Source organism: Uranotaenia lowii, chromosome 3, assembly GCF_029784155.1.
Source record: "Uranotaenia lowii strain MFRU-FL chromosome 3, ASM2978415v1, whole genome shotgun sequence".
Lineage (NCBI taxonomy): Eukaryota > Metazoa > Arthropoda > Insecta > Diptera > Culicidae > Uranotaenia > Uranotaenia lowii.
The window spans coordinates 199,321,977-199,343,556 of record NC_073693.1 but is presented as its reverse complement, the minus strand read 5'-3'; the positions used below and the strand labels follow the sequence as shown (position 1 = coordinate 199,343,556).

The 21,580-nt window shown below is 36.1% G+C and overlaps 1 protein-coding gene across 4 annotated transcripts in view; it reads right to left on the bottom strand.

Annotated features, from left to right (window-relative positions):
• The window catches only part of LOC129751256 (cardioacceleratory peptide receptor-like), a 305,152-nt gene that overhangs the window by 12,072 nt on the left and 271,500 nt on the right, over nt 1-21,580 (bottom strand). For all 4 annotated transcript variants that reach the window (XM_055746644.1, XM_055746643.1, XM_055746645.1 and 1 more), the window contains exons 8-9: nt 20,794-20,958; nt 20,405-20,696 (exon numbers count right to left, since the gene is read on the bottom strand). In XM_055746644.1, coding sequence (XP_055602619.1) covers nt 20,405-20,696; nt 20,794-20,958 — 457 coding nt within the window. The remainder of the gene's footprint in view (nt 1-20,404; nt 20,697-20,793; nt 20,959-21,580) is intronic.

Genomic DNA, 21,580 nt, shown 5'->3' with positions numbered 1-21,580 from the left:
TCCTTGATGGCCAACAGAATCTGCAGCTCGAAGCGCCAACAGTAAGTCGCATAAATGGCGTCAACTCGGAAGCGCCTTCGCTGGCTGAAATAGAAGCGGCAATCAAAAACATGAAATTCAACAAAGCACATGGGATCGATTGCATCCCTGCTGAAATGCTGAAAGCCGACCCTGCCCTGTCAGCACAAATGTTGCACCGTCTTTTCGCTGACATCTGGGATACTGCAACATTCCCGGCCGACTGGATGCAGGGTATCCTCGTAAAGGTCCCGAAGAAAGGAGACCTGACAGAGTGCGGTAGCTGGCGAGGCATAACGTTGATCTGTACAACCCTCAAAGTACTCTGCAAAGTGATTCTGAACAGGATCCAGGAGAAAATAGACGCTACACTCCGACGGCAACAAGCTGGATTCCGATCTCGACGATCATGTGTGGACCACATCACAACGCTACGAATCATACTGGAACAAATCAACGAATTCCAGGACTCTCTTCTGCTGGTGTTCGTTGATTTCGAAAAAGCATTCGACCGACTTAACCATGAAAACATCTGGGCGGCTCTAAGGCGACGAGGGGTCCCAGAGAAACTAGTCCATCTCATCGAAGCACAGTATGAGGCATTTTCGTGCAAGGTCTTGCACGACGGTGTGTCTTGTCCGAACCAATCCCGGTAACTGCTGGAGTGAGACAAGGATGTATTCTATCACCGCTACTTTTTCTAATCGTAATGGATGAGATTCTGATTGGATCGATTGACTGTGCACCAAACCGAGGATTGCCGTGGAATCCTTCAACAATGGAGCAACTGAACGACCTTGACCTGGCTGACGATATTGTTTTGCTCGCCCAAACACAACCAGATATGCAGAGCAAACTCGACGACCTCACCGAAAGTTCCAAGGGAGCAGGTCTCAAAGTCAATGTCGGAAAGACCAAGTCGATGGAGATCAACACAGGAAATCCCTCCAGTTTCATGGTAGCTGGGCAACAAGTTGAGAAAGTGGAGTGCTTCCAGTATCTTGGTAGCCAGATTACGCCTGATGGTGGTACCAGAAAAGACATCGAAACACGGATCAGAAAGGCCCGATTTGCGAGTCTCCGAAACATCTGGCGGTCACGCCAGATCTCTCTACGAACAAAAATCCGAATCTTCAACTCAAACGTCAAATCCGTATTGCTGTACGGGTGCGAAACTTGGTGCACATATGCGGTAACGACGCGAAAACTGCAAGTATTTGTAAACCGCTGCCTGCGGAATATCATCCGCGCTTGGTGGCCTGGCAACTGGATCTCGAATGAGGAACTACATCGCCGGTGTCATCAAAAGGCGCTAGAAATCGAGATTCGGGAACGTAAGTGGAGATGGATTGGGCACACGCTGCGAAGAGATGAAAACGAGATTTGCAGAGAGGCGCTAGATTGGAATCCAGAAGGTCATCGAAGAAGAGGCAGACCCAGAAATTCGTGGCGGCGTAGCCTAGCCGCTGAAATCCGAACTGTCGACGAGAATCTTGACTGGGACCAGGTGAAGACGCTGGCTCCGGATCGTCAACAGTGGAGGTCTTTTACCACGGCCCTATGCACCGGAGGATCGGCGCGGGATCATTAAGTAAGTAAGTAAGCTGAAAATGAGCGGATAGAAATTTTTAAGAAGCATTTTCATCACATTACTTAACTTTTGTTTACCACGGAACAACTATTTTGAAATGTTTTGCATGTTTTGCGGTTGCGAACAACTCAAGACCAACTATTGTGTTGTGTTAGACTCAACCCTGTCCCATTTCAACATTTCAAAATAGTTGGTCCGTGATGAACAAAAGGTAAGTATGTGATGAAAATGCTTCTTAAAAATTTCTACCCGCTCATTTTCAACACCTATTATAGAAAATTATAGATTATAGGTATTAGATTATTATAGAAAACTATAATAGTTTTCTTATAATCCTCTTCTATCCATCTATTATTTTCGAAATCTTGAAATGTTCTCACTAAGAGAACATAAAAATTCACCGATATAGCCGTAAAATTAATTATCTGAATTTATTATTTTAACTTTCTCTGTTCGGTTTATTGAAGATAAGTATGATTAGAAACAATATCATGGTTCACATAAGTCAAAAAATTGTGTTTTGAAGAATGATCGCACTTTTGATGAAATGCATTCCATCAGGTTCTGCCCAGTAGCTTTTGTGCATTTCCCGGATGCTGCCTTCCAATTTTCCTCGAATTCTTCCATGCTTTGAGAAACTGTCCCCTCCTTCCTTAAGATCCTCTTCACAATCGCCAATCGCCAAGTATCGTTCAAATGGTCGGAGATCTGGACAATTTGATGGATTGATGTTTTTCTCGACGAATTGGATGTTATTGTCGAAAGCCACTGCAGTACAGGCTTGGCGTAATGTGCAGATGCCAAATCCGACCAGAAGATAGGGGAATAATGATGCATTTTATAGAGAGGCAGTTATTTTTTTTTTCAAGCATTCATTCTGTGCCCTTGTTTTTGCTCGAGATAGTTGCATTACTGATTTTTTAGGAACCTTACGCTTCTTGTACGTCTTCAAGGAGTTCCTGGCCTTGATTTTCTGAATCATCCCAATGCTGGCTTTGAACATTTTTGCCAGATCACGCGTTGATACCGATCGGTTAGGTGTGATATGAGTGACTACTTTAGCATTCAACTGGTGCTGACTGGAACCAGGTTTTCTTCTGGATCTTGGCGGATCCTTCAAGGACGACTCGTTGTCATAATTGTCGATGATATTTTCACACTTGTGTGGTGTACTTTGAACCGTTTTGCAATTTGGTTGTAGGTAACCCTTTTCAGTGCACCAAGTGTGTAAAATTTTATTTCTAGTTTCAAGATTAATACGAACCATAGCGAAGATGATAAAACTAATCCGAACAAATTTACTGCACAACGCTGGAGCATCTTTAAACCATAGATAAATAATCTTGAGGCCAACGTAAGAGTAAATTTTTAAAATATTTTTTGTGAGGAATTTGTAAATCATATTGTAAGTGACACATTAGCTGTACATTAGACTGCCCCAAATTTGTATGAAGAATTTAAAAACTGTGAAATGTTATACGCTGCAGGCTAAAATTCATCCTGGGCTTAGTACAAGATCTCATGCCAAATTTGGGCCAGATCGGACCACGGGAAGGAGTCGCTCAACGAGCCTGAAGTTTGTATGGGATTTTGAGACATTTTGTTCGAGAGGAACATGAAAATCCAGTTTTTCGTCAATAACTTTTGTCTCCTTCGAACGATTTCTTTCAAAAATGGGTTTTCATAAAGCCTAAACTAAGACAAATATTTCATCTATAGGTTGCATGTCAATTAGAGTTAAGATAAAAAAGTTATTAAATTTCAAAAATTGCCTAACTTTTTTAAGGGTGATATTCATCACTGTTTTAATGAGGCGACTAAATGTCCGACCAGAACACTCAATGTAAAATGCATGCCGTTTCGTCAAATAAGGACCTTTTTCAAACCATTGTTTTTGCGCTCGATTGCAATTTTCAATATTTTTCAAATATTTGAGTTTGGATGATATTCACCTGTTCGTTCGGTAAGAAGTAAGGACGGAAAAATGCTTGACAATTTAAAAAAATTGCATAACCACAGGGGCTTAGGAACATGACTGGACGAGTTGTGATGCCAATAAAAAACAGATTTCATCAATAATTTTTGTTTCCGTCTTCCGATTTCTTTCAAAAACGTTTTTCTTAAAGCCTAAATTATGAAAAATATTTCATCCGAAGACTGCATTTCGATAGGAGTTAAGATAAAAAAAAGTTTTTAGGCTTCAAAAATGGCCTTACTTTTTTACGGTGGTATTCCTTAGTCATTACTGTTAATGAGGCGTCAATATGTTCGACCGCCCCGACTCATTAACAGTGATAAATACTATCCTTTAAAAAACCCATTTTTGAAAAAATTCGGCCAACGGGAACCTAAGTTAATGATGAAAACAGGTTTTTCATGTTTCTTCCGAGCAAAATGTCTCAAAATCCCATTCAAACTTCAAGTTTTTTGAGCGACCCGTTCCCGTGATCCGATCTAACCCAAATTTGGTATAAGATCTTGTACTAGGACTAGAATCAATTTTAGCCTTCAGCGCATAAATTTTCACAGGTTTTGAATTTCCCATACAAATTTAGGGTAGTCTATTGTACATGTACATATTTCCGCCTTTGAGCGGGGTTTATGTTTCATGTTTTCTACCTAACTCAGGATAATTTTTTTCTCAAAAAATCTATTCAGAATGGACTCGAATAAACACTACTTAGTAATATTCGTTGCAAGAATCAAAATTGCAATTTTTGAATAAATTGAAAAAAAATAGTAAAATTTCCGTCTTAAGGTTGAATTGAGTTCTTGGGGGTAAATGTACCTTTTATTCGATTTTCCAACGGTTATTTCACGGATAATCAATACACATTTTAAGAAGTCTTTATCAGAATCTTTAAAGAGGATAGACAACAAACCAGTTTCAATCATTTTGAAGCTGACAAATTTAAACTGATTTTTGTTTGCATATCATTCTGCAAAAATTGCGTGACAAAGAAATAGCTGCGATTAAACTGAAATTTGTAAAGCCTAGGCCACAATAGGAGACGGTTCGTCTCGAGACGGTCTCAGCGTCTCCCATTTTCTTCGGGAGACACTGAGACCGTCTCAGGTTTCCAACAACATCAACAGACAACAAAGTTCGTCTCATAACAAAAATCGCAGTTCATGTTGCCTAGTGTGGACTAGGCTTAAGGAAAAAATCGTTGCGTAACGATGGGCATACCCCCCCTATGTCAAAATTCGTAACGCTCGAGCTTACTCCTTCCCCCCTAGGAGCGTTACGTAATTTATGGATGCCCCGAAAGGGTCTTGAATAAATATTAATAATAATACATATTTCTCAATATCTCTCATTTTCTTTAAAGTTTAAGGCTTACCTTGCAACTATGTAGCACTGAAAAGTGCTTTTAATATTAAAACTTTAAACAAAACTTTGAAAAAACTCGCACACAAGACTCGCACGTCTTACAACTTGAGCAACGGTTTTTCAGTTTTGACGCACACAGAAGTTATACAACCTAGATATTGCTACAAAATATTTCAGTGCGGTCAGTCATTTTTGAGTAACAGCAAAATTGAGTAACTGGTGACTCAAAATGTAGTATCCTGAATGAGAAATTCTGAATTTTGAGTAATACACAAAGTGAATAGTACTAAATGTACTGAACAAAACCAATGTTTTTGTTTAAAAATATAACGTCTAAGAACTATACAGTTTTATTTGTGATAATAATTTCCTGTGTATAAACGCATTTTGCTTGGGAAGTTTTATTTAGACGATTGATCCAGCAAATTGTTCTATGTTACGAGAAGTTTTTAGGGATCACTTTTGAAAACGATTTCCAGTCTGTATTCGATGTTGCTTTCAGTAAATATCAGGTTTTAAACGAGGTGTCGAAATGTGATGTTATAATAGCTTTAGCACCTAACGAATGCGCTTGCTCTAAATGCCATACATTTCCAATAACCAAAAACAGCGTCGAAAAAAAGAATTTTCGGTTTTTTTTTTCCAAAACAGTGTAAAAAAACTGTTTTTCAACACAGTTCTAGTTGTTTTGGAAATTTCTCAGGCACTCTTGTTGGGTGTGTACAGATGAGACTTGAAATAATCAAGAGCTGAAAAACACACAAAAAATGGAGAAAATACGAAATTTCAAATTGGTTTGATTAAATCACCGATCAATGAGTTGGTAACAATTTTTTTTAAACATTTTAAAAACTTTGTTTAAGTTTCAAAGAGAGTTTTTAATAAAACAGGTTTGCAAAATTTCATCAAATTGCGCATGCCTCAAACATAAAACAATAATAATTATTTTTGTTGATTTTTTTCGGTTCCGGCCCAGGGATGGAAATCAGAAAAAAGGAATAAAATAAAAGCGCTCGAACGTCAAGTTGATCATTTTTAAAACTTTTCTAAAAATCTTGCTTTGAATAGGTTTGCAAATTTCGCCAAACTGATCATGCCATATTATTAAAAAAAACAGTTTGTTGATTTAGCCCGATCAGAAGAGAAAAACTAAATTATATCAAGATGAGATATTTTGATATTCAATTTTTTCCTATCTGGATGAGTTATAATTTATCATAGCTAATTTATATCAGTTTTTGATATGCTCCTATAAAGATTATATCTCGTTCAGATAGCATAGTTTGATATTGGACAGAACAAATTATATCAAAATTATAACTTATCAAGATATGAGTGCTTCGGGAAAATTATCTAGTGGAAGGTCAATAAGCCACATTATTTGATAAAACCATGCCCCATTTTTGGTTCCCCAAAAATTTGATTCAATTTTATGGATCTGTTGAGCGAAACTCGTTAATGTAAGGTTTGAGCCGTTGACTTCGATGTCCGTGTTTCAGAAAAAGTTGAACGTATATCAAAATAAGATATAATCGTTTTATTTTAGCACAATCCGAAAAAAATCTTGATCAATGAATATGAGCTCAACCCCATTCAAGTTTGTCAATCAGAATAAGATATAATTCAGATTGGAGAAACTTAAAATCGAAAATTTAGAGTACTTAATTATAACTGAATCAGATGCAAATATCTTGGTCAGATACGTTTGAGTTATTATTTTGATATGCTCTCCTGATCGGGAGTTTAACAGCACGAGTGTTTATCTTAAAAGATTAAATCTCTTTTTTAAAAGTGCTTATTTTTTTTGCAGAAAAGTAAAAAAATAAACTGCAAAAATGCTGCGGCGAATTTCTATTTGCAACACCCAGCGAAAAATAACTTCCAAGTGAACTTTGCTGGGATATCCCGCAAAATGAGTGTGTAAGTAGTCTTACAGATTTCTAAACTTATAGGTATCTCAGTGTTTCAATGTATACCTTACATTAACAAATGTTCAAAGCAGTATAGTTGAATATAAGTGTGTGAGCTAATTTTATAGCGATATATTTCAAAATCAAAATCTACTCGTCGAGAGGTGTCGCTAACAGCTGCTTTAGAATTTTGCAAGATGACTTAGGGCAATAGATTAATTTTTATCCAGGAACCTATTATGAAACACCTTCTAACAATTTCCAAAAAATTGTATTCATGATTTCTCGGAACTCAAATTGTTCGTCTTAATTCATACAACAATGCTGATATAGTGGCTACGAGATCTCTGGATTTTTGAAGAAATTTGTTCGATGAAAAAAAAAATTGTCGATAGATTTTTTCAAATAAATCCTCTATAGAATATTTGAACTCCTGATTTCTCGAAACTCAGCATAATTCATGATGTCTCACCTTTACCAAATTGTTCGTCATAATTCATACAACAATGCTGATAAAGTGGCTACGAGTTTTGTAACCGTTTGGTACAATCTAACTAATTGTGACTTCGCCACCAATTCCTACCACTCCTGTACTCCGTTGAGAGCAATACCACAGAAGATCCAATTCCTCTTTCCTAAACGCCTAAATGCAGGCACTTTTCTCTGAGGGATATCCATGGGCGTCGGGTTTAGGCAGGGCACATGTCGGGGAAGTGTGATCACCCGGAGAGCGAACATACCCGCGTAAAAATTACATTCTTCTTCGTATGTGTGTCGGTCTGATATAACGTAGATTTTTGCACATGCGGGGCTAGTTCTTTCTGCCTGTGACCGTTTCAGAGAACGGAAGTGCGCGTCGTTAAAAGTTCGTACAAATTGTGAAAATTGTGGTGTAAATGGTTATAAAGTTTTTTCATACTTACAGATAAAAAGTAGCCAAATAAACCGTAGTAAGGCTTACAGTGGCTTATATCAGTTAAAAGCCTAGTTAAAATCTTATAAACTAAATGTTAAAAGTAGTATGATTAAAAAAGTGGTTAAAAACACAAAAACCACATTCAGTGTGAAACCGAAGTCGACAGAACACAACATTTAAATGCACGACGCAGCCGACACCAAATCGGGCAGAAAGAAGCGGTCGGAACGCCATAATCCGACGGACCATCGAGCCTACCAAGAAGCACGTCCCCTCGTGGCGAAAACCCTAACTACGCCGGTGACATCTTGGAAAGGATCGTGGGCTCTTCCGGGACGCCGGTAAAGAGCCTGTGATACCCTGGGCGGTGCTGTAAAAATCAGCCGTCCAACCTGTGGTAGTGTAGATTAGGAATCCGGGAAATGCCTAGAAAATAATCAAAATGTGTATAAATAATTTCGAATTTGAATACAAGACGACAAATTATGCAAAATTGAATTATTTTATTCGATCGTGCACTGTGGGTTGAATAAATTCACCGTGCAATCGACAAACAAATGAAAGATGGGATGCACTTTTGAAATAGTGTGAGTGTGTCGACATTCTGTATTCATTGGGACAAATGTGCTATGAATCTGTAAGTTCACTAATACGATAGTATTGGTGTTGGTGAGCGTCTGACATTTCTCTTGGCTATGTATGGATTTGTCGAAGCGTCGATGATCAGTCTATAAACTGAATTTACCGCGAGTAGTCACGCTGAATCGTGGCGCCGAGCAATCGGCCAAATACATTCACCACAATGGCGCAGTCTAAGACGGATCTGAAACCAACGCGAGATACAAAGCTGGAGGTGGACGACACGGTAAACAGTTGGTCCAGGAGCAGGACCGTTCCAAGAAACCTGAGGCCCGTGCAACAAGGGATTAATTGGATGATGAGCTGGAGTAACGATGATGTGAGATGGGGAGTTAGGAAAACTTTTCGGTAGGCCAAATCTGAGCAACAAGGTAAGTGCATTAAGTGATGTGCAGAATAATTAAATTGATCGATCAGAACACATTGATTTTTTTTCATTCATGATGGCTGACTCTCGCAGCCCACGGCCGCTGAAACTAATTTTTAACATAGAATTGCTACTGGTGCGCGATGTTTTTCTTTTTTTGTGATGGTCTGTGTGATGGCTTTAAATCTGTTTTTCAACCGTGTTGGATGGAGTAGGCTGGTGTGGAGCATATATTGATGCATTGCTGTTTGGAAAAGGGAAATTCGTACGGTAACATCAATTAGGGCAACCAGTTAACTGCTGCAGAGACTAGTGATTTAAGTTGCCATTTGACGTTCAATAGGTTTGTTCATGGGATATTCTCATGGAGAAGGTAGATACAAGAAAGGTTAATATCGGCAATTTTTTTCGGAAATACCGTAGGCCTCAAATCAAAGCTCCACAAACGTCGTCAGTTTATAATTGCATGTGTTATTGGTAATTTGAAAGTTATCATTGCTATGTTTGACTAGTGTTATGAAATTTTACAGGGCTTTGGTGTTTGGGCCAAACTCGTTGCCTATTTTGTTTGTCAAATAGAATCTTATCTTATGTCTGATAGAATAATAGGTATAATTATCAAATGTTTTATTTGACTCCGATTCAAACGTAGACAAATTTTAATGCACAAAACTTTCTGGAATTAAACAAAAAAAATTATTATTGCTCTCTATAAATCAATGATTTCCTGATGGGATAGAATCAGTTTTTTTCTTGACTCTTTGAGGGGTTTTGTTTAGACGCATCTTTGACTTTTATATTGTCATATTCTTATGATCATCTTACATATTATTGTAAATACAATTGATACGATACGGTAAGTAACAACTTCATAATTTATGATGTGGAATTTAGTTGAATTTGAGAAAAACAAAGGAAACTTAATTGATTGAATGAAACCTAGAGCCGAACTCAGAAGTGTTTCGTATTAAAAAAAAAAACTTTGCTAATTAAGATGAAATGCATTTTTTAACAATTGAATAAGTATGACGTATACTTTTATCAAAAGATGGCATGGCATAAGCATGACCCCATTAACTTAATAGAAGGCATGGAATAAGCATGACCCTATGGACCTGAAAGAAGGCGTGACGTAAGCACGACCCTAATAACTCAAAAGAAGGCATGGAAAAAAGCATGGCCCATTTTAACTTGGTAAAGACAACGTGAAATGAATCTCTTATTATAAAAAAAAAAGATGGCATGAAATAAGCATGACCCTATTAAACTAAAAGATGGCATGGGTGAAGCATGACCCACTTTATGAAAAGTATGGCAGAAAATGAATAATTTCAATATAAACAGCATGATAAAGAAACATGAAATGGAAAGTCGCTTTGAAAAGGCATAAGCATGAGTTAATTCGACTGTAAAGAAAAAAGATGGCATGGATAAGCATGACCCAATTTACTAAAAGACGGCATGGATAAGCATGACCCAATTTGCAAAAAGACGGCATGGATAAGCATGACCCAATTTTTCTTTTATAAAAGACGGCATGGATAAGCATGAACCAATTTCTATATAAAGAAGGCATGGAGAAAGCATGACCCGCCTTTTTTTAAAATTAATTAAAAGGAATTCAGAAAACTCAATTGAAAATAATACAAAATTTATCACACAAAAAAAGACATGAAAAAAAATATGACCCAAAGCATGAGTAGAAAACGGCAAAAGATTTAAAAAAAAAAAAAGATTAAGCAAAAGATGTCATGAATAAGCATGACCCAAAAAAATTAATTTAATGTTTTATATTAAAGTAATATAAAGTAAAAAGATCTAGAGCAAGATGTTGGAAGTAAAAAGTCAAAAGTTCAAAAAAGGTACTTAACAATCAAAAAGCATAAGTCAAGAGTCATGAGGGAATGGTTCAAGAGTAAGAAGATGAAAGTCAAGAGGCCGGAGTTCAATGTTCAAAAGTAAGTGGTTTACAGTCTGGAATCATGAGTCAAAGGTTAGAAAGAGAATGAAGTTGAAAGTCAAGAGTTTTGAGTGAATACTTTGAGAATAAAATGATAAATGTCAATAGTCCGAAGTTCAAGGTTTTAAAGTAAGGAGTTAAAAGTCCAAAATCATGAGGCAAAAGTTCAAAAAGGTATTTCACAATCAAGAGGCATGAGTCAAAGGATCAATAGCAAGATGTTGAAAGTAAAGAGTCATAAGTCACTGGTTGAAGAGTAGGAAGTCGAAAGTCAAGAGTCATGAGGGAAGGGTTCAAGAGTAAGAAGATGGAAGTCAAGAGTAAGGAGTTCAATGTTTTATAGAAAGTGGTTTACAATCAAGAATCATGAGCCAAAGGTTTAAGAGAATGAAGTTGAAAGTCAAGAGTTATGAGTGATTCTCGAGAATAAAATGATAAATGTCAAGAGTCCAGAGTTCAAGGTTTTAAAGTAAGGAGTTAACAGTCTAAAATCATGAAGCAATAGTTCAAAAATGTATTTTACAATCAAGAGGCATGAGTCAAAGGATCAATAGCAAGATGTAGAAAGTAAAGAGTCATAAGTCACTGGTAAAATAGTTGGGAGTCGAAAGTCAAGAGTCATGAGTAAAGGGTTCAAGAGTAAGAAGATGAAAGTCAAGAGTCAGTAGTTCAATGTTCTAAAGCAAGTGGTTTACAGTCAAGAAGCATAAGTCAAATGTTAAAGAGAATTAAATTGAAAGTCAAGAATTATGAGTGAATACTTCGAGAGGAAAAAAAAGGAATGTCAAGAGTACGGAGTTCAAGGTTTTAAAGTAAGGAGTTAACAGTCTAAAATCATGAAGCAAAAGTTCAAAAAGGTATTTAACAATCAAGAGGCGTGAGTCAAAGGATGTTGAAAGTAAAGAATCATGAGTCACAGGCTGAAGAGTAGAAATTCGAAAGTCAAGAGTCAGGAATGAAGGGTTCAAGGGTAAGAAGATGAAAGTCAAGAGCAAAGGAGTTCAATGCCCTTAAGTAAGTGGTTTACAGTCAAGAATCATGAGTCAAAGGTTAAAGAGAATGAAGTTGAAAGTCAAGAGTCAGGAGTTCAAGGCTTTAAAGTAAGTGGTGTACAGTTAAGAATCATGAGTTAAAGGTTAAAAAGAATAAAGTGAAAATCAAGAGTTATGAGTGAATAGTTCAGAAGTAAAAAGATGAATGTCAAGAGTCCGGAGTTCAAGGTTTTGAAGTAAGAAGTTAACAGTCTCAAATCATGAAGCAGAAGTTCAAAAAGGTATTTAACAATCAAGAGGCATGAGTTAAAGGATCGATAGTGAGATGTTGAAAGTAAAGAGTCATAAGTTACAGGTTTAAGAGTAGGAAGTCGTAAGTCAAGAGTAATAAGTGAAGGGTTCAAAAGTAAGAGGATGAAAGTCAAAGGAGGAAAAGTTTCGAAATTGAGTAGTTAAGGGTCAACGAAATTTGAGTCAATAGCTATAAGTAAGATGTTTAAAGTCAAGAGTCGCGAATCATTGGTTCAAGAGTAAGAGGTCGTTTGTCGAGAAATGAAATATCAAGTAGAATATATTGGGTCAGTTAATAGAAGTCAAAGGTTGAAGAGTTTTCAATGAGGTTAATAATCAAGAGTCATGCATCAATGGTTCAAGAATACAAAGTAAACACTTAAGAATTAAAAGGAAAAGTTCTAAGAGAAAGAAGTAAATCTTCAAAGACAGTAAGTAGTTGTAGTTGTAGTCAACGGTTAAGATTTAGAGGTCAAAAGTTCAATAATAAGTAGATAATTATCAAAAGTCATATGCCTAAAGAGTAAGAAGCTGGAAATTAAAAGTTACGAATTCGAAATGTAAAAAAATTATAACGTACAAGAATTGAAAGTAATTTTGTAAGAACCAGAATGTAAAAGCTTAAAAATAAGGTTTTAAGGTTTGAGGTTTAAATTGATAAGTACATCGCTTATTTTGAAATTCCTTATATACAACCGAACTAGTTTGATATTTTTTTTGGTTTCTATCAAATTTGGTAATTTTGAATGGGATTTAAAAAAAATGTGATACTTCAATACTTACAGTGGAATGACGTAAAAACGGTAATTACGCAAAGTTTATATGATAGTTAAAAAAAAAAAAGAAGATTCAGTAAGTGTAGAGAAGGGGACGAATGTGGTAGTGTAGATTAGGAATCCGGGAAATGCCTAGAAAATAATCAAAATGTGTATAAATAATTTCGAATTTGAATACAAGACGACAAATTATGCAAAATTGAATTATTTTATTCGATCGTGCACTGTGGGTTGAATAAATTCACCGTGCAATCGACAAACAAATGAAAGATGGGATGCACTTTTGAAATAGTGTGAGTGTGTCGACATTCTGTATTCATTGGGACAAATGTGCTATGAATCTGTAAGTTCACTAATACGATAGTATTGGTGTTGGTGAGCGTCTGACATTTCTCTTGGCTATGTATGGATTTGTCGAAGCGTCGATGATCAGTCTATAAACTGAATTTACCGCGAGTAGTCACGCTGAATCGTGGCGCCGAGCAATCGGCCAAATACATTCACCACACAACCCTGGTCTCCAAGTTCTCGATCAACATCAGCCGTACAACACAACAAAGTTCAGCGGAAGGCCAAAAGTATTAGAACCGCAAGTATACATATCCATGTGACGTCATGAGGGAACCGAATTTGTTAATAAACACCCCCCAAATAATGTAAAACACATTAGGATTTCTGTTCTTTATGGGAGAATTTATGATTCACTTACACCATTCGCTCGATAACGTTACTGGCTGAAAGCCGCCCCCCAAAACTTCACTCTTGAACGGTCCAGGTTGGGAATTGCTAGCTCCGCTTTATCTTGGTTTCATCAAATATTTTGACCCGGTTGATAGCATGCGAAGCACCCGGTACGTCCCTGTCTAGTTTGGTTCCTTTTGGATTTCCCTTTTATGAGTTCTCCGGAGGAAAGTGTCTTGGGTTGAAAAGCATACGATCCTGAGTTCCATCATAATTTCTTTTCCCATGTTCCCCACCCACTGAGTGTAGCAGCTGTCAAGTTACAGTTTATCTCTGGATTTTTGAAGAAATTTGTTCGATGAAAAAAAAAAATTGACGATAGATTTTTTCAAATAAATCTTCTATATAATACATATTTGAACTCCTGATTTCTCGAAACTTAGCATAAATCAAGATGTCTCACCTATACCAAATTGTTCGTCATAATTCATACAACAATGCTGATATAGTGGCTACGAGTTTATCTCTGGATTTTTGAAGAAATTTGTTCGATGAAAAAAAAAATTGTCGATAGATTTTTTTCAAATAAATCCTCTATAGAATATTTGAGTTGCTGATTTCTCGAAACTCAGCATAATTCAAGATGTCTCACCTATATCAAATTGTCGGTCATAATTCATACATTAATGCAGTCTATAAAACGATGCTGATATGGTTTTTTATCTCTCAAGTTTTGATCGAATATTTTCAATAATATAAAATAAAGTAAAAATAATTTTTTTTTTAATAATTTTTTTTTATGATTTTTTTAAACCTTACCACTCACAACTGACCATTGTCAAGTTTGTCTCACAATATTTGCGTGCATAATTCTTGATTTTGTTGCAATTAATCTTTATAAAATATATGGTGTATGAATTTCTGCCATGATTTTGCTATTCTGGCATCACTTTCTAGTTTCAAAGGAAATATTTCAATAAGCTTGAAATGTTTCGGACTTGGCCTTAACTTCACATAAGTCTCAGAAGAATACTCTCATAGTCTCATACCCAACCGCCAACAATTTTTTATAGATCGAAAAACACATGGACCAACGCTTTATGATGCCAATAAAATGATAATTTTTCGAAAAAAGGTCATTTTTCTCACGTTTTTAATATTTTTGCTGCAGCTTTCTTTTGATAGAAAATGATGGTTATATTTTGTTGTTTAATTGTTAATTGATTTCAACAAAGTGTTTTATTCTGTTTAGAGTTAATGGGTGTTTAAGTTTGAAATTGCTTTTTTTTTTTAAATGTAGGCATTACGTTTCAAAGAAATTTATTTGGAAATTCTGCTACCGTGCATGCTTCGAAAATGAAGACTGTAAAAGACTGTAAATGGACCTATTTTTCGAAAATTTATCTTTTTATTGGCATCACAAATCGTCCAGTCATGTTCCTAAGCCCCTGTGGTTATGCAATTTTTTTAAATTGTCAAGAATTTTTCCGTCCTTACTTCTTTCCGAACTAACAAGTGAATATCATCTAAACTCAAATATTAGAAAACTTTTTTTTATCTTAATTCTAATTGACATGCAACCTACAGATGAAATATTTGTCATAACTTAGGCTTTATGAGAACCCGTTTTTGAAAAAATTCGGTCGAAGGAGACAAAAGTTATTGACGAAAAACTGGTATCTCATGTTCCTCTCGAACAAAATGTCTCAAAATCCCATACAAACTTCAGGCTCGTTGAGCGACTCCTTCCCTTGGTCCCATCTGGCCCAAATTTGGCATGAGATCTTGTACTAAGCCCAGGATCAATTATAGCCTGCAGCGTTTAACTTTTTCAAAAGTCAGGTCATTTGGGGCAGTCTACTGTACATGGAATATTTGAACCTTCAGCTAACCTTTATATCACGAGAACATTGAAAGCACATTTGGAGCTTTCCTCTACGTACAGAAGAAAGCTTTCAAGAGAATTTAGACCGTCTTCAAGCAGCAAGGATTGTTCCAAAAATGTGCGTTATGCTAAGAGACTGTTCATTACAAGATCCTAAATATTTTCAGATTTCATGATCACAACTTTTCGTTTGATCCGATGCACGATTTGTTAGAAGGAGTAGTTGGGTGAGTTTTGAAAATGATTTTGCATAACAGAGTTTTTTTTCGAAACACAACTATTTACAACTACAACTATTACGAAGAAACCGAAATCTCAGACAAACCAAGTGCAAATTTGTCTGCGAATGACTGAAATCTCGAGGTTCACCAATTTGTCTGTCTGCCGCTCAAACATGGTTATTACTTAGCGTTTTCGCATTTTAATTGTTAAATTGCATTGTCAAATTGTCTGGTATTGTTTAAAGTATTCATATAGATGCGAAAGTAGAACTGATACAAAGGCTAAAGGCATAACTTCAAAATTTTTGGTGATATTTTTGGGAAAACGTGCTGTATTAGTAATCACCGATTGTTAGAAAAAAAAAAATGAAATTGTGACCAGCGATCGTGGAATCTTCAGTGCATGAATAACGATGTGCGTATTAGCTGTTACTTTTGATCATAGGAATTCCTGATAGTATTATTCATAATTATAGAAACAGGAAGCAGCATGAAGGTCATATAGGAATGTTCGGAAATCACACTGTGGTGGATATAGTAAATGGATCGATGAGGTTGCTTTATTAATCAGTTACAAATGAATAATCTTAAATAATAATAAAAAAAATGAACAAATCAAAATCAAACATTGAACAGTCCTAATAAAAATTGAAGATGTTGCGTTATAATTGGAAGATAAAGATTGATAAAAGTTAAGCGTGGGTTGAAGAACTAGAAAGGAGAGAAAGAGATATTGATGATTCTGTAAACGAGTTTTGGCACGAAAGGTCGGTATTCAAATTGATGCGGTAAAAATTGTGCAAAGTTTCATTTAAATATTGTGAAAATATGTAACGAGTACGACATGTGTAAAAAGGCGTCATCTGTGATTCAGTAAAAGATTTTTTGGAAAGAAAAAAATTAATGAATTCTGACTTTTAGCCAAGAGAATTTTTATTTTAAGTTATGATTTTTCATCTTTATTTCAATCGATTTAAAAATTAAATTGTGTCTTGTGCCACGGAAAAACCTTCAAATAATTCTTGAATCACTAACGTTGCAGAAATTCTGTTATTACAATCTATTAAAGCAGGGGTGAGCAACCCGCGGCCCGCGGGCTGCATGCGGCCCTCGATTCATGTTTGTGCGGCCCGCGGAGCTAATCTCAAATCAAATTTATTTCACAATTTTTTTCTACGAAAGATTGTTAATTATAAAATAAAAAATAAAATAGCAGTCCCTACTAAACCAAAAACATGATATATCAATAACTTGATATGCACGTCGCTTGTTTGCAGTTGTATTTTACCCATAATCATCCAGATTGTTGACTTTAGGATTTAAGATTTTTATTGAGTTCTTTTTATTTATCGGAAACACGTTATAAAAGAGGTAGACTTAATTTTTCGTTTCAAACAAAGTTCAAATTGTATGATGAATTGAAATATTTTTGTTCTTGATCAATGACAGAAATAAGTTAAATTTTATAATAAAAACTGGGCTAACGATTATAGATTTCTTATCGATAGAACTCAGCGAAATTCTGATATCTCGACAAAAACAATATCTGTAATTATGTGATTCAAACCAAAAATTTTGTAACGATTACACAGTGAAACAGCATTTTTGATGCCTATGTTTCAACTGATTTTGTAAGAGTTTGGCGTCCTTTATTCAAAACATTTCCCATATTTCGGCTATCGCTTCTACATAGTTTCGGTAATATAACGTGTGGAAATTTTTATATTGATCAATTTTGGGTAAAATCCATCTTTCATAACTGATAAACCAATAAACCTACATAACAATCAATAGCTGATTTTCAATCAATTTGAATACCGATCTTTCGTGCCAAAACTCGTTTACAGAATCATCAATATCTCTTTCTCTCCTTTCTAGTTCTTCAACCCACGCTTAACTTTTATCAATCTTTATCTTCCAATTATAACGCAACATCTTCAATTTTTATTAGGACTGTTCAATGTTTGATTTTGATTTGTTCATTTTTTTTATTATTATTTAAGATTATTCATTTGTAACTGATTAATAAAGCAACCTCATCGATCCATTTACTATATCCACCACAATACTACCCGCCTCTACTCTTAAGGACCTCATGCTGATAAAAAGCTCACTTAATTTTTGGATTAGATCATCATATCACTGTAAAACAAAAATCTTTTGAACGAGGCCATGTTTTAAGTTTATCCTCTATTAACGATTTCAACGTTTATTGATATTGTATCAAAAAATGTCCGATTCTGTAAATTGATTATAGTACAGAAGTAAAATTTGGGAAAAAAAACATTTTTTTCATTAAAATTCCGATAAATCAGAACATGAAATAAAACGTATAGTGTTGGTTGTTTCGAGTCTCATACTTTGAACTCAATTTGTTTTTATTGTCTTTAATCAGATTGAAATCTTTTGAAAAGAGTTTTTCTTAAACAACCTGCGTCTTTCAGCCGAATACAAATTAAATGGGAAAATCCCTATTTTAACGTTAGTATCTCTTCTCCTTCTTAACTTGTTTCTATTTTAAAAGAATTTACCCTTCTTTCTCAACTTTCTTCGCCTAATCTCTATTTTTGGATGCATCATTCTGGCATTTTCAATTAACGCATAACTCATATTTTTCATTTTCTTCCAAAAAACGCACGCTTTTCCTTAGCATTTCATTTTTTTTAATTAATTATTTTCTACATTATCGTTTTTCGCTTCCTTGTTTTCCATTTATCTGTACTGCTTTTCTCATTTCTCTTCTCTTTTCTGTTCTTCCTCATGATATTTTCTATCGAGTCTTATTTTCATTCTTTTCCAAATGTTGTTTACTTATTTGGATTATATCTCGTATACTTAATTTGAATACTGTTCGGAGTCTTTAACATTTATCGGTTAAATAACACCCTAATCATTCATCACAGTTAAGAAAATATCAGTTAAATTTGTCGAAAATGAAGAAGAACATTTACTGATGTCTGAGTCTTTCATCAGATCACTAAATCATCATCCGAGTCTCACATCATCCGAGTGTTTCGGATCACCAAATCATCATCCGAGTCTTTCATCGGATCACCAAATCATCATCCGAGTCTTTCATCGGATCATCAAATCATCCTTCGAGTCTTGCATCGGGTTATTAATTAATCATTCGAGTGTTTCGGTTCACCAAATCATCATCCGAGTCTTTCATCGGATCACCAAATTATCCTCCGAATCTTGCATCGGTTCATTAATCAATCATCCGAGTCTTTCATCGGGTCACCTAATCATCCTCCGAGTCTTGCATCGGGTCATTGATCAATCATCCGAGTCTTGCATCGGATCACCAAATCGTCATCCGAGTCTCGCATCATCCGAGTGTTTCGGATCACCAAATCATCATCCGAGTCTTTCATCGGATCACCAATTTATTCTCCGAGTCTTGCTTCGGGTCATTACCCAGTCATCCGAGTCTTTCATCGGATCAACAAATCATCATCCGAGTCTTTCATCGGATCACCAAATCATAATCCGAGTCTTCAGTCGGATCACTTATCAATCTTCCGAGTCTTCAGTCGGATCACTTATCAATCATTCGAGTCTTTCATCGGATCACCAAATCATCATCCGAGTCTTCAGTCGGATCACTTATCAATCATCCGAGTCTTCAATCGGATCACTTATCAATCATCAGAGTATTCATCAGATAACCAAATCATCCTCCGAGTCTGCATCGGATCATTAATCAATTATCCGAGTCCGAGGATCACCCAATCATTCTACGAGTCTTCAGTCGGATCACCAAATCATCATCCGAGTTTTTCATCGGATCACCAAATTATCCTCCGAATCTTGTATCGGGTCATTAATCAATCATCCGAGTCTTTCATCGGGTCATCTAATCATCCTCCGAGTCTTGCATCGGGTCATTGATCAATCATCCGAGTCTTGCATCGGATCACCAAATCATCATCTGAGTCTTTCATCGGATCATCAAATCATCTTCCGAGTCTTTCATCGGATCATCAAATCATCCTCCGAGTCTTGCATCGGGTCATTAATCAATCATCCGAGTCTTTCATCGGATCACCAAATCATCCTCCGAGTCTAGCATCGGATCAACGTCCTATCTTCCGAGTCTTTCATCGGATTATAATCAATCAAACATGTTCTCTACTTTCAATTACCAAATTCAATTCATCAGAACTCAGCGCTTGAATACTTTTTTGAATGATTCGCAACTGGCAAATTCTCGAAATAAAATAAGCCAGAGTTTTCACAAAATCCCACTGTTTACAGTTTTAGATGTTCTCACTCTCTGATACCAATTTATCCTTTGTTTTTTTTTTTCATACATCACTCTACTTCTTTTGCACTTTTTTTTTACGAGTAAACAAAGTATCATTCACGCGGTTTCTCACGATACCTCGGATAATAATAAACTTACCTGGCGTAAGTTTTACCTGTAGACTGCGCCATTGTCGTACTCGTTACATATTTTCACAATATTTAAATGAAACTTTGCACAATTTTTACCGCATCAATTTGAATACCGACCTTTCGTGCCAAAACTCGTTTACAGAATCATCAATATCTCTTTCTCTCCTTTCTAGTTCTTCAACCCACGCTTAACTTTTATCAATCTTTATCTTCCAATTATAACGCAACATCTTCAATTTTTATTAGGACTGTTCAATGTTTGATTTTGATTTGTTCATTTTTTTTATTATTATTTAAGATTATTCATTTGTAACTGATTAATAAAGCAACCTCATCGATCCATTCAAATTGATGCGGTAAAAATTGTGCAAAGTTTCATTTAAATATTGTGAAAATATGTAACGAGTACGACACACACTTACTTTATCATCCGGCACACCTGCGTCGAAAAGAGACAGTAAATCAGTGGATTAGCTGCCGAGTTGAGGGGCGCCAAACTTTGGATGAAGGTCGCTATTGCAATGTTTGTCTGCGTTTTCGGAATCTGCTGGAAGACTTGCAGCAAATCGAACACGATGTACGGTGACCAGCAGAGGACGAAGACTATCACTATCACGATGGTCATTTTGACTGTTTTCACTTTTGCCTTTGGAATGATTCCCCGGGAGCTGGCCCTTCTGCTCGCCAAATCGGCCATCCCATTGCGGGTTCGATCTGCAGTTAAGAAAAGAACGGGTACAAGATACAAGAGCTGAGTAACAGAATGGCATTCAATCTCTTCTGGTCTGAATAACTTCGTCCAGTCACATACCGATTGGTCCCATAATGGCTCCTTTGGCCCAAATCGTCTTGACTATGATTGCATAACATGCTGAAATGATGAGCGCCGGAAGGACAAAGAGCGAGCTGGCCACCCAACACATGTAGATCTGCCAGCGCCATGGCTCACCCAGCTCGATCCAGCACTGCTTCCTTCCTGGAAAGAACGTAGAAGGAAAAAAAATGTATGACGGGGGAACAAACAGGGAGATTGAACTGTCAGAAACACTGATTCCGAAATTGCCATCCTTTAACATGCTTTTTTTTTTTGTTAAAAAATCAACCTTCTATACATCAGCACAATTTTGTGTCGCCATTGAGTTGCCCTTTTTTCTGTTCACACTATTACCTAGTGGTGTTTCAATGCAACACGTTTAATGGCCCTGTGCTAGGGTAGAGTTACCACATCCTGCATCGCCAAAAAGAATACATTGAATTAAAATATTCCAAAAAATTTAAGAGAAGAGGAAGAAACCAGGATATTTAAAGCCATTCAAATTCCGCCAATTAGTTGCAAGATTCGTAATATACAGAACCATTATGAATATATTTTAACATAGATTATTTCTCCTTTTTGCTTGAACAATATTTCCTATTCGTTCTTTAGATTATTGTACGAATCTTATGAGAAAATTGCTGCCTATTGTCTACTGTTTGGTTGCTAGTTGCATGTTCAAAGGCGCATTCCAGTTTAGTTCGAAAATTGTTACCGTTAAACAAGGCATCATGCAACAGCAGGGTTCGATTAGGGTTACCGGATCCCGCAATACCAAAAAGAG